Consider the following 12966-nt stretch of genomic DNA (forward strand, 5'->3'; position numbering starts at 1 on the left):
CATGTATATGCATTTCACTGCTGTTAGGTGGATACCTGGGAGAGGAGTCAAGTGCTAGGTCACAGGTTACTTTCAGCTTTAGTGGATACTTCCAAATAGTTTTTCGAAATGGTTATACCAGTTACAGCCCCAGCAGCAGTGTGAGGTTTTAGTTGCTCTGCATCCTTCTCCAAACTTGGTATTATCTGTTCTTAAAATTTTAGCAGCTCTGGTTGGATAGTGATATTGTACTATGTTTTTAATTTACATTTCCTCATACAGTATTCTAATTGAGTAACTTTTTAGGTTTTATGCTCTTACTGGCCATTTGGATACTTTTTTTTTTTTTTTAAAGATTTTAATTATTTATTTGAGAGAGAGACAGAGAGACCACAAGCAGGGGGAAAAGGACAAGCAGACTTCCTACTGAGCAGGGAGCCTGACACGGGGCTTAATCACAGGACCCTGAGATCATGACCTGAACTGAAGTCAGAGCTTAACTGACTGAGCACCCAGGTGCTTTTTTTTTTTTTTTTTTTTTTTTTTTTGTATAAAGTTCATTTTCTGGAAAAATATGCCAATTAATACCAATTAGGAATAAACAAATTATATGCAATGACTTGACACTTTTTAAGTTTATAGGGTATATTTGATCTAACTTGATAATTTAAGTAGTTCTATTTTCATGCTTCTTGTTTTTAACTATTTGAGGATAGTGGAGTTGGTGGTCTGTTGAATTGTAGTTAGGTAAAATATTATCATTTGAATATTTCATATCTCCCTCCCCTTCACTTTCCTATTTGGGGGACATTATTTACCTTTTTTTCATTGACTGAAGCCTATCAGGAGTGACATCGGATATATCCTTCAGGGGCTTCCCAGGACATAAAGCCTGATTGCTTTATGGTAAACGGTCCCCAGCAGCATGGGCTACCTCTATTCAGAAGTTATCTGATGTTGTCACTATCTTTTTTTTAAATTGTTTTTTCATTGTTATCCTGTCTTTAAAGTCAGATATATAGACTGACCTCTTGCTCTAGATATAACCAAATGTATGACCTTAGGCAAGTTATTTAATGGTATATAGTATCAGTTTCTCCTTTGAAAAATTGGGATGAAGCCATGGACTCACAGTTCTCTGAGTTTTGTCAAGATTAAGTATAGCTTATCTGGAACGAATACTTCATTCTTGTAGTAGTAATATTCTAGCATTTGCTGTCATGTTTAATTACTTATTTGTGTCTCAGCCCTGCTCAGGGGTATAGTATGGTAATTGGGCAGTAAGAGCAAGTTTGAATCATGTGAAGTTCCTTTTGCCCGGAGAATGGGGCACAGGTAGAGGGCAAAATTCTTTCTTTTTCTTTCTGCCTCTGGCTGTGGGCTCTAAAACAAGGCAATTGTTGACAATCTCATAAGGCCCTTTTATTCTAAATTCTGTCTTCTGTGCTTTGGTGGAGAGAAAAAAACCCAAGAACCAAACACACAAAAAAAGAACAAGAGAGGAATGTTAGAGACCTAGGTTCAAACTCTGGAGCTGTGTGCTTACTAGGAGACCTTAGACAAGACCCTTAGTTACTGTGTTTCATTGATTCTAAGATGCACATTTTTTTTCACAGTTTAACACCCCTGAAATCTAGATGCATCTTAAAATCATTACTACTTCTTCTCCTTTTTTTTTTTTTTTTGAGGAGGGGGAGGAGGGAGAGAGAGCTGGTGGGAGGGGTAGAAGGGGAGAGAGAGAGAGAGAGAATCTTAAGCAGGTTCCATGCCCAGCATGAGCCCTTTGCAGGGCTTGATCTTAGGACCCTGAGATCATGACTTGAGCCACAATCAAGAGTGGGACGCTTAACTGACTGAGCCCTGAGCCATTCTTTTTTAATGGCCTATAAAATAATGATGCATCTTAGAGATGGTGGTATCTCAGATTTGATGAAATGACATTTTGTCTTTTTAACTATTGAAGTCAACAAATTGTCCTATTTACATCAGTTGGACTTATTGTTGAAGTGAACAAGGCCGTTAAGCAGATAGGTACTTCTGTGTAATGTTAGGATAGGCATTATTCATATGTATATATCTGACTTTATATAGTACTTATCACTAATAAGTGTTAAATGACAGCTCTCACTATAATTATTATTACTCTTTTTAAGCTTTATAGAAACCCTGTGAAGCGATAGTTATTCTGGTTTTTATAAGTGAGTATGCTAAGATACAGAGGGGATTATGTGGTTTAACAGTATAGTTTAATTTCAGTGCGTGCCTCTCTACCATACTGCCTCTCAGCTCTCTGTCAGATAGACCAAATGCTGAAGGTACATTACTTCACAAGCCAGTGATTTTCTTTGGTTGATTGCTGCTATTCCATCCACATTTCCAGTGATCACTTTGGTGTCTGCAGAGATTAGTGACTAGTCAGAGTTTGTATTGAGATATTTGAATGAAACTCTATTTAGCAGGGCGGCTAAACAGTTATAGTGAGATAGATACTGGGGTCATATAAGAATGGAATTCTGTTGACATTAGGTTAAAATTCTTGGGTAGTTGGAATTTAGTTTTTTTATGATTCAATATAACACTGTTCACATAAATGTGCTGCTTACTGTGTTATCATCATGCTGTTTATTGGCGGTCTTTCAGTTTCCTCAGACATCCGTATCCATTGATCAGACATTCATTTACTCATGCAGCAAAAACTTACTGCATGCATATCATGGGCTTTTCAAGCTTTGAAGATCTTGTAAGCAAATGAGACAATGTTCTTATCTATCAGAGCTTTTATTTTTGGTGGAAGGAAATCAGGCAATAAAAATAAAATAAATATAAGTAAATATAAGTAAAATATAAGTGAAAAAGCTATAAGTCATGTCTTGTCTCCAGAAGCTTGAACAACCAAACCCACAAAACAAATGTATCAATATAGTCCCTGAAACAAAAACAAGCACTACCCTACTCCCCTCCCTGCTTTGGTCAGAAAAATAAATGCCACAGAGCCAAGAACAGTTACCCTTACATGAGGACCCTTTGACTTACTGATTTATATCATATGAAAATTGTTAATTTTAGGGGCGCCTGGGTGGCTCAGTGGGTTAAGCCTCTGCCTTCGGCCCAGGTCATGATCTCAGGGTCCTGGGATTGAGCCCCGCATCGGGCTCTCTGCTTGGCAGGGAGCCTGCTTCCCCCTATCTCTCTGCCTGCCTCTCTGCCTACTTATGATCTCTCTCTCTCAAATAAATTAAAAAAAAATTGTTAATTTTATATGGTTGATTATATTTACATTTAATAATGAAAGCCCTAACATTTAATATAGGGGAAATAAATGATAGTAATCAATATATTATAGTTCATTTCTATTGATGTCATGAAATCTCCTTAACGTTTTGACTTTTCAGAATGTTTCAGCTATCTGAATGATTGTCTCTCTCTTTTTAAAGATTTTTAAACAAGATTTTATTTGAGAGAGAGAAAGTGAGAGAGGGTGAGAGCATGAGTAGGGGGAGGGGTAGAGGGAGAGGGAGAAGCAAATTCCCCGCTGAGCAGGGAGCCTGTGTGGGACTCGATCCCAGGACTCTGGGATCATGACCTGAGCTGAAGGCAGATGCTTAACCCACTGAGCCACCCAGGCACCCCTGAATGATTCTCTTAATGAACAATAAAATTATTTCAGAGCATAAAGTTGACCTTGTGATTCTTAACTGTAAAACCTTTCCATGGATCCTCCACATCTTGTTCAAAGTGCTCCTCGGCAATGCATAAAGGATGCTTCAGGTGGTTTTTTGTTTTTGTTTTCGTTTTAATTTGAATTTTAAGGTGATCTCTCTACCCAATGTGGGGCTCATACTCTACAACCCTGGGATCAAGAGCCTGGTAGACTGACTAAGCCAGCCAGCGCCCCCAGATATCCTTCAGTGTAGCCTCTTGTTTATCTCGAGCCTTGTGTCCTGTTGCTCTTGCCTTGCGTGTTCCAGGAGTTGTCTTTGCTCCCTGACCATACCTTGCTATGTCACACTGCGGAGTCCTTGTGAATTGTGTTCCTTCTGCCTGAAATTCCTTATTTTAACCTAGGGAAATCCTGTTTGTCCTTTAAAAGCCAAGTTTCACAGCCTCTGTGGTGATGTCTTTCCCCTGTTTGCTTGAGGTTTAATCCCCTTCTGTGCATAATATTGTTATTGAACTTTTCATGAAATAATGTAATTATTTATCAGGTTTGAATCTAACAAGTTGGAGGTATTTTGAGGGCACTGTGTATGTGTTGCTTCTTAATAATTGTCTCAAGTATTGAATAAATGAATTACCATTTGAAGCCATATTAGTAAGAAATTAGAATTTATCCTCCTTCTAATAGGTGTAATAAATAAGCAGCAAAATTCAGAAGTACTGGTGGTCATTCTGAGCAGCAGCGTGCAGCATGGGCTTCCCTCCCAGGTCAGGGCCCGCCAGTGCTCTGGAGAAGCCTGGAGAACAGGCAGAGCTGTGAGGGGGACTGACTCACTGAGACGGCTGAGGGATCTATTTCTGCTGCTTCGGCTGGAGAACCCTTTCCTGGCCTTGTCGGGATGGAGAATTCAGAGCCCTCCCAGGGCTGTTGTCATCTGTTGAGCCCCTACTTGTGTGTCTGGTGCTTTGGGGTCTTGTTCTATGAGGAAGATTTAGTATCTCATTTTACAGAGGAGGAAGCAGGCTCAGTGAGCCTAGACAGGTTTCTCCAGCTCATCGCACGAGCATGCCCTTGGTTGGTTTGGTTGGTTTGGTTTGGGTTTTGTGGGTTTTCAGACCATTTGGGACACATGTAGGTCCTGGCCCTCTTCTCCCTTCATTCACACTCTCCCTTGCTGACCTGGCTCGGGACGTGGTTGCCCCTTCAACCTTCCCCTCTCCTCTGGGCTCCAGACGGCCGCCTGACGTCTGTGCTCACGCGTCCCGAAGGCCTCTCACAGCTGGCGCGTTGGGGTGTGGACTCCCGGTTCTCTGGCCCAGCCCGTCCCCGTGCTGCACTCCTTCGCTTCTGCCAGTCTTCCCCCGCACAGAAACCGGCACATCATCTGCCCATTGTTGGAGGCAGAGACTCAGGAGACGTTCTAGATTCGTCCCTTAGCTGGCCGCTCAGCTTCGCCCATCAGCAACTCCTGTCACGTCTCATTCCAAAAACACCTCCCACTTCCCTATCCCATCTCTGTTCTCTATCTCCCAGACCGTCAGCCGCAGGCACGGCTGCACCAGCCTCTGGACTGATGTTTCTCTTCCTCTTCTTGGTTTCCTCCCTCGGCAAATGGTTGTTGGGGGCACATGTACTTACAGGTATACCTCATTTTACTGCACTTCGCAGATAAGGTGTTTTTACAAATGGAATGTTTATGGCAACCCGACTTTGAACAAGTCTGTTGGTGCCATTTCCCCAAAAATATTTGCTCACTTCCTGTCTCTGTGTCATGTTTTAGTGATTCTTACAGTATTTCAGAATTTTCATTATGATTATACTTTTTAAAAAAGATTTTATGCATTTATTTTTCAGAGAGAGAGAGAGGGGGAAAGAGAGAGAGAAAGAGCACAAGCTGGGGAAGCAGCAGGCAGAGGGAGAAGCAGACACCCTGCTGAGCAGAGAGCCTGATATGGGACTTGATCCCAGGACCCTGGGATCATGAACTGAGCCAAAGGCAGGTGCTTAACCTGCTGAGCTACCCGGGTGTCCCATTGTGATTATACTTGTTATGGTGCTGTGACATTGCTATCACAATTGTTCTGCGCCACCATGCACTGCTCCTATAATGAGAGTGAACTTAATTGATAAATGTTGTGTGAGTTTTGACTCCTCCACTGACCAGCCATTCCCCCATCTCTCTCCCTGTCCTCAGGCCTCTCCCCTCTTCCCCTGAGATAGAACAATATTGAAATTAGGCCAGTTGATAGCCCTACAATGGCCTCTTAGACGTTCAATGAAAGAATCACATGCCTTTCTAAATCACAAGCTAGAAATGCCTAAGCTTAGTGAGGAGAGCATGTTGAAAGCCAAGATATACTGAAAGCTAGGCCTCTTGCAGCAAACAGCCAAGTTATGAATGTAAAGCAAAAGATCTGGAAGGAAGTTAAAAGTGGTACTCCAGTGAATACACAATGATAAGAAAGCGGAACAGTCTTATTGCTGATGTGGAGAAAGTTTGAGAGGTCTGGATGAAATATCAGTCCAGCTACAACTTTCCCTTAAAGCAAAGCCTAATCCAGAACAAGGCCCTAACTCTCTTCAATTCTGTGAAGGGTGAGAGAGGGTGAGGAAGCTGTAGGAGAGCAGTTGAGGCTAGCAGAGGTTGGTTCATGAGGTTTAAGGAAAGAATTGTGTCCCTGGGGGTTAAGTGCAAGGTGAAGCAACAGGTGCTGATGTAGTTCTGCAGCAGGTCATCCAGAAGGCCCGGTGAAGATGAGTAATAAGGTGGCTACACTAAACAACAGATTTTCAATGTAGATGAAACAGCCTTCTTACTTGAAAGGGTGCCTTCTAGGACTTTCCCAGCTGGAGAAGTCAGTGTCTGGCTTCAAAGCTTCAGAGGGACAGGCTGACTCTCTTGTCAGGGGCTAATGCTGCTCATGACTAAATTGAAGCCAGTGTCATTTACCATTCTGAAAATCTTAGGACCCTTAAAAGTTGTGCTAAATCTACTCTGCCCATGCTCCATAAATGGGGCAAGAAAGCCTGATTGGCAGCACATCTGTTTATAACATGATTCCATTTAAGCCCACTGTTGAGATATGCTCAGAAAAGGATTCCTTTCAAGATACTACTCCTTGTGGAAAATGCACCTGGTCACCCAAGAGTTCTGATAGAGATGTACGATGCAATTAAAGTTGTTTTTGTTCCCGCTGACACAGCATCCATTCTGTAGCCCATATGGATCCAGGAGTCATTTGAACTTTCTAGTCTTACTATTTAAGAAGTACATTTTGTAAGGCTATAGCTGCTGTAGGTAGTGATTCCTCTGCTGAATCTGGGCAAAGTCAATTGAAAACCTTCCAGAAAGGATTCACCATTCTAGATGCCTTTAACAACACTCTTGATTCATGGGAGGAGGTCAAAATATCAATATTAAGAGGAGTTTGGAAGAAGCTGATTACAATCCTAATATAGGTGGCTGTGAGGGGTTCAAGACTTGAGTGGAGGGAGTAACTATAAGATGTGGTGAAAATAGCAAGAGAACTAGAATAAGAGGTGGAGCCTGAAGACATGGCTGAGTTGTTGCAACCTCATGATAAAACTTGAACGGAGGAGCAGTTACTTCTCATAGAACAACGGAAGTGGCTTCTTGGGAAGGAATCCACTCCTGGTGAAGATTTTGTGAAGATGGTTGAAATGACAACAAAGGATTTAGAATATGACATAAACTTGGTTGATAAAGCAGTGGTAAGTTTGAGAGGATTGATTGTATGTTTGAAAGAGGGTTTACTTTGGGTAAAATGCTGTCAGACAGCATTTTACATTGCATGCTACAGAGAAATCATTCATGAAAGGAAGAGTCAGTCAATCAGTGCAACAAATTTGGTTGTTGTCTTATTTTAAGAAATTATCACAGCCGCCCCAGCCTTTAGCAGCCACCACCCTGATGAGTCAGCAGCCGTCGACACTGGGCAGGACCCTCCACCAGCATAAAGATTATGAATAGCTAAAAGCTCACATGATGGTTACATTTTTAAGCAATAAAGTATTTTTTAATTGAGGTGTGTACATTGTTTTTTTTAGACATGATGCTGTTGTACACTTAATAGACTGTGGTATAGTGTAAACATAACTTTTATATGCACTGAGAAACCAAAAGATTCATTTGACTTGCTTTAGTTCGGTACTTGCTTTATTTTGGTGCTTTGGGACCAAACTTGCAATTATTTCTTAGGTATGCTTATACCATTATCACCCCCACTGTGTTAATTAGATGTCTTCCTGATTTATTTAAGTCTGCAGTTTGATGTATTTTTGAAGTCTTTTGGTTTTCAAAAACAAAATGATTTCTAATCTAATTGAAATAACTGTAAGCAAATTAGAGTCTTCATGCTTTCCTTTCCATCAACAGAATCCAACATGGCGGAGTCTCGATTTTGGAATAATGCCAGACCGTCTTGATACGTCTGTGTCTTGTTTTGTGGTGAAGATATGGGGTGGAAAGGAGAACATCTACCAGCTTTTGATTGAATGGAAAGTCTGTTTGGATGGGCTGAAATACTTGGGTCAGCAGGTAATTTTTAGACTGTAGTTTTGAGTGTTTGTCTTCTCTAAGCCTACCTAACCTTTCTGTATATTGTTTAGATTCTACATTTCCTATTATACAGAACCCTTGTGATTGTTTACTTAATTATAGAAATTCTGAGTTATGGCCAAGTTTAAAAATAATTTTTAATTGAAGAAACTTATGAAGAAGAACCCTGAGCTGTTACTTTAAGAGGAAGTTTTTTTTTTTTTTTTGTAGGAAAGAATATGCTTTCCCATAGCATTCTGCTTCTTCTGTTTTATTGCACTTGATCTTAGCCACAAGGCTGAGAAGTGATCTTCTCTTTTATTGGATCTAAAAATTAAGTTGCAAATATAGAACATACTATTAAATATTTCCCTTATGACCGACCAATAGAGTTCAATGATTCTGGGAAGGAGAGGTACTATTTATTTATTTATTATTTATTTATTTATTTATTTTTTGAGAGCTGTTACTGTTTATTAAACACAGGGCTGACAAATGCCTGGCTTGCATACTACTACCAAGTCCCTATGAGGGAGGTAGCTATTGGATCATAGCATTCCTCTAGCTGAGCTTCGAAGTTGTTCCATAATCCCTTTGAACACAGTGTTCTGGGATGCAGCTAGCAATGTATCAGAATTGCTGATAAATGAAACCTATTTGCCATCCCCAGACTAGGTTATTATAATTAATATTTTATAGCAGCCTTGTGAAGGTTGGTATTAGTGCCCATATTTTCTAAATGGGAAAATTGAACCATAAGGAGTTTACGTAACTGCCCAAGATCACACTGCTAGGTGGAGGAAGATTGAAATCTAGGCCTGGCTGACTTACAAATGCATTCTTTGTGCTGTACCACACTGATCTATACATGTGGTCCTTGGTAACCTACCTTGGAATAAATGCTGTGTCTATTTGTGATACCTATTGGATACTGTTAAAGGTTAACTCCAAAATGTTAGTCGTATCTATGATTATCCTTGATATTTCTTAATATTTATTCAATATAGACTTTCTGATTTTTCTTTTATTTATTTATTTATTTATATTATTGTTTTGAGAGAGAGAGAAAAAGCATGCATATGACCACACATGACCAGGGGTGGGGGATTGAAGGCAGAGGGGGAGAGAGAGAGAGAATCTTAAGCAGGCTCCATACCCAGTGCAGAGGCTGACACAGGGCTCGATCTCATGACCCTGAGAAAATGACCTGAACTGAAATCAGAGTCGGACACTTAACCAGCTGAGTCACCCAGGCGCCCTTGCTTTATTTCTTTTAAAGAAACAATTTAATTCCACATTTTTTTCAGATTAAAAAAAAAAACTCCTCTGCCCTCATTTTGCTTACCATATACTTTATTTTCTGTCTTCCTATAGTGATCAGAACAATGCATGCAATAGATATTTTACATAACTAAATTCTAACTTCAATGGATTTTTACTCTTTTTTGTTTTTCTATTTTTCCTTCTGTTTTAGGACTGGTCTCAATGAAAATTTGTAAAATCATGACTTTTGGCTTAGGGCCTCTCTCCTCTCTTTCAGCATGAGACACTTGTTGCTTTAGGCTGGCCAGCAAGAGCCCTGCACTGAGATGTATACTTTTTTTGTCTTCCCACATAGCATAGTTGGCTCTCTGTGGATAGACAATGGTATTGAGCTCTTTTTTTTTTTTTTTAAAGATTTTATTTATTTATTTGACAGAGAAACATCACAAGTAGGCAGAGAGGCAGGAAGAGAGAGAGAGAGAGAAGCAGGCTCCCCACTGAGCAAAGAGCCTGATGCGGGGCTCGATTCCAGGACCCTGAGATCATGACCTGAGCTGAAGGCAGCAGCTTAACCCACTGAGCCACCCAGGTGCCCCTGGTATTGAGCTCTTATCTTTTTTCTGAAAGTACTTACATTTCATGGAGGATGGTGCTTCTTAACATTAGAGTTGTATGGCTATAGTCTGGCAGGGGTTTTTGGCCAAAGAAGATGGACTTCATGCTTTTCAACTCACATATTCCTTGGGTAGTGATGTTCTTGAAGTATCCAGCTGTGTTTATGTTGAACCTGCTCTAATTTCAGAGAGTCCGTTTTTGGGTGTCTTCTTACAAAGCTGGTTAGTGGGTATAATGGAGAACAGAGAAAGAGAAACCATGTATTTTATGCCATTTAGAAACTTACTGTAGAAAGGCAAAACTCACTTACAAAATAGATACAATAAGTAACATACTACTAGGAAATCAGATAAAATAAAATTATACATTTTCAGAGGAAAACAAGACTCAGATATATCAGGAGAACAGCCGGAATTACTTAGGTTCATTGATCGATCATCTGCTTTCTACCAGGCTTTATTCTTACTGTTAAGGTTCCAGAGACCTTAGACTTGGTAAGCTCATGATTGGTGAATACCTGCAGGGACTTGCAGAGCACCATACTGTTTTGATTGCTGTAGCTTTGTGATGTAATTTGGGAGAGTATATGAAAGAGGTATTTAGACAAGTTGGGATAGAGTCAGGGAGGGCCAACTTTTGAATGAAACTTTGTTTACAGGTCAGGTTTGTTGAGGTATAATGTATATACAATGAAATTACCCCTTTAAAGTATACAGTTCAATAGATTTGACAAATGTATAAATTCTGTTAACCACCACAATGAATAATGCTGCTGTGAATATTTAACTATACACCTTTATGTTGACATATGTTGTCATTTCTATTGAGTAAATACATAAGAATGGAATTTCTGGGTCTAGTGGTAAGTGTATGTTGAAATTTATAAGAAGCTGCCAAGTTGTTTTCCATTCTGTTGGGTTTTAACCATTCTGATGGATTTGAAGTGGTATCTTGTGATTTTTTTGGGTAAAGTTTTAATTGTAATTACCCAGTGTTCATCATGACAAGTACACTCCTTAATCCCCATTACCTATTTCACCCATCCTCCATCTACCTCCCCTTTGGTAACCACCAATTTTTTCTCTATAGTTAAAAGTCTGTTTCTTGGTTTGTCTCTGTCTCTTCCCCCCTTTTGCTCATTTTTCTCATTTCTTAAATTCTATATAAGAGCGAAATCATATGGAGCTTATCTTTTTCTGATTGATTTATTTCACTTAGCATTATCCTCTTGAGCTTCATCCATATCATTGCAAGTGACAAGATTTCATTCTTTTTTATGGTCGAGTAATAGTCACACACACACACACACACACACACACACACACATTTTTTTTATCCATTCGTCAGTCGGTAGACATTTGGGCTGCTTCCATATCTTGGCTATTGTAAATAAAACTGCTCTGAACATAGGGGTGCATATATCCCTTTGAATTAGTGTTTTTGTATTATTTGGGTAAATACTTAATAGTGCAATTGCTGGATCAAAGGGTATTTCTATTTTTAAAATTTTGAGGAAACTCTATACTGTTTTCTGCAGTGGCTGTACCAGTTTGCATTCCACCAACAATGCACAAGTGTTCCTTTCTCTCCACATCTTTGCCAACACCTGTTGTTTCTTGTGTTCTTGATTTTAGCCATTCTGACAGTTGTGATATCTCATTGTGGTTTTGATTTGCATTTCCTTGGTGTTAGGTGATGATGAGCATCTTTTCAGACCATCTTTTCATGTGTCTGTTGGCCATCTGGTTGTCTACTTTGGAGAAAAGTCTGTTCATGTCTTCTGCCCATTTTTAAAATTGGATTATTTGCTTTTTTGGGTATTGACTTTTATAAATTATATATTTTGGATACAAACCCTTTATTTGATGTCATTTGTAAATATCATCTCCTATTCAGTAGGTTGCCTTTTAGTTTTGTTGATTGTTTCTTTGGCTGTGCAGAAGTTTTTTATTTTGATATAGTCCCAATAGTTTATTTTTGCTTTTGTTTCCCTTGTGTCAGGGGGCCAATCTAAAAAACAGTTGGCGTCAGAGAAATTACTGCCTGTGCTCTTTTCTAAGATTTTTATGGTTTCAGGCCTCACATTTAGATCTCTAGTCCATTTTTTTAAAAAAATTATTTATTTGACAGGCAGAGATCACAAGTAGGCAGAGAGGCAGGCAGAGAGAGAGAGAGAGAGAGAGAGAGGAGGAAGCAGGATCATTGCTGAGCAGAGAGCCCGCTGTGGGGCTCGATCCCAAGACCCTGAGATCATGACCCGAGCCGAAGGCAGAGTCTTTAACCCACTGAGCCTCCCAGGCGCCCCTCTTCAGTCCATTTTTAATTTATTTTTGTGTATGGTGTAAGAAAGTGGTACAGTTTCATTCTTTTGCATGTGGCTGTCCAGTTTTCCCAACACCATTTGTTGAAGAGACTATCATTTTCTCATCGGATATTCTTTCTTGCTTTGCTTAAGATTAATTGACCAGATGATTATGGGTTTATTTCTAGATATTCTATTCTGTTCCATTGATCTATGTGACTGTTTTTATGCCAGTACCATACTGTTTTGATTACTGCAGCTTTGCACTATAACTTGAAGTCCAGGATTGTGATGTCTCCAGATTTGCTTTTCTTTTTCAAGATTGCTTTAGTGATTCAGGTTACTTTGTGGTTCCATATAAGTTTTAGGATTGTTTGTTCTGTTTCTATGGAAAATGCTATTAGTATTTTGACAGAGGTTGCATTAAATATGTAGATTGCTTTGAGTAGTATAGACATTTTAACAATATTTGTTCTTCCAATCCATGGGCATGGAATTTGGAATGTCTTTCCATTTCTTTGTGTCATCTTCAATTTCTTTCATCAGTGTTTTATAGTTTTCAGAGTACAGGTCTTTTACCTCTTTGGTTAG

General features: G+C 39.6%; 1 protein-coding gene across 1 annotated transcript in view; it reads left to right on the plus strand.

The window, feature by feature from the left end:
* UVRAG (UV radiation resistance associated) overlaps positions 1-12966 on the plus strand; it is a 301625-nt gene that overhangs the window by 51048 nt on the left and 237611 nt on the right. Inside the window, exon 4 of the mRNA XM_046016488.1 lies at positions 8034-8195. Coding sequence (XP_045872444.1) covers positions 8034-8195 — 162 coding nt within the window. The remainder of the gene's footprint in view (positions 1-8033; positions 8196-12966) is intronic.

The sequence above is a fragment of the Meles meles genome, chromosome 8 (genome assembly GCF_922984935.1).
Source record: "Meles meles chromosome 8, mMelMel3.1 paternal haplotype, whole genome shotgun sequence".
Lineage (NCBI taxonomy): Eukaryota > Metazoa > Chordata > Mammalia > Carnivora > Mustelidae > Meles > Meles meles.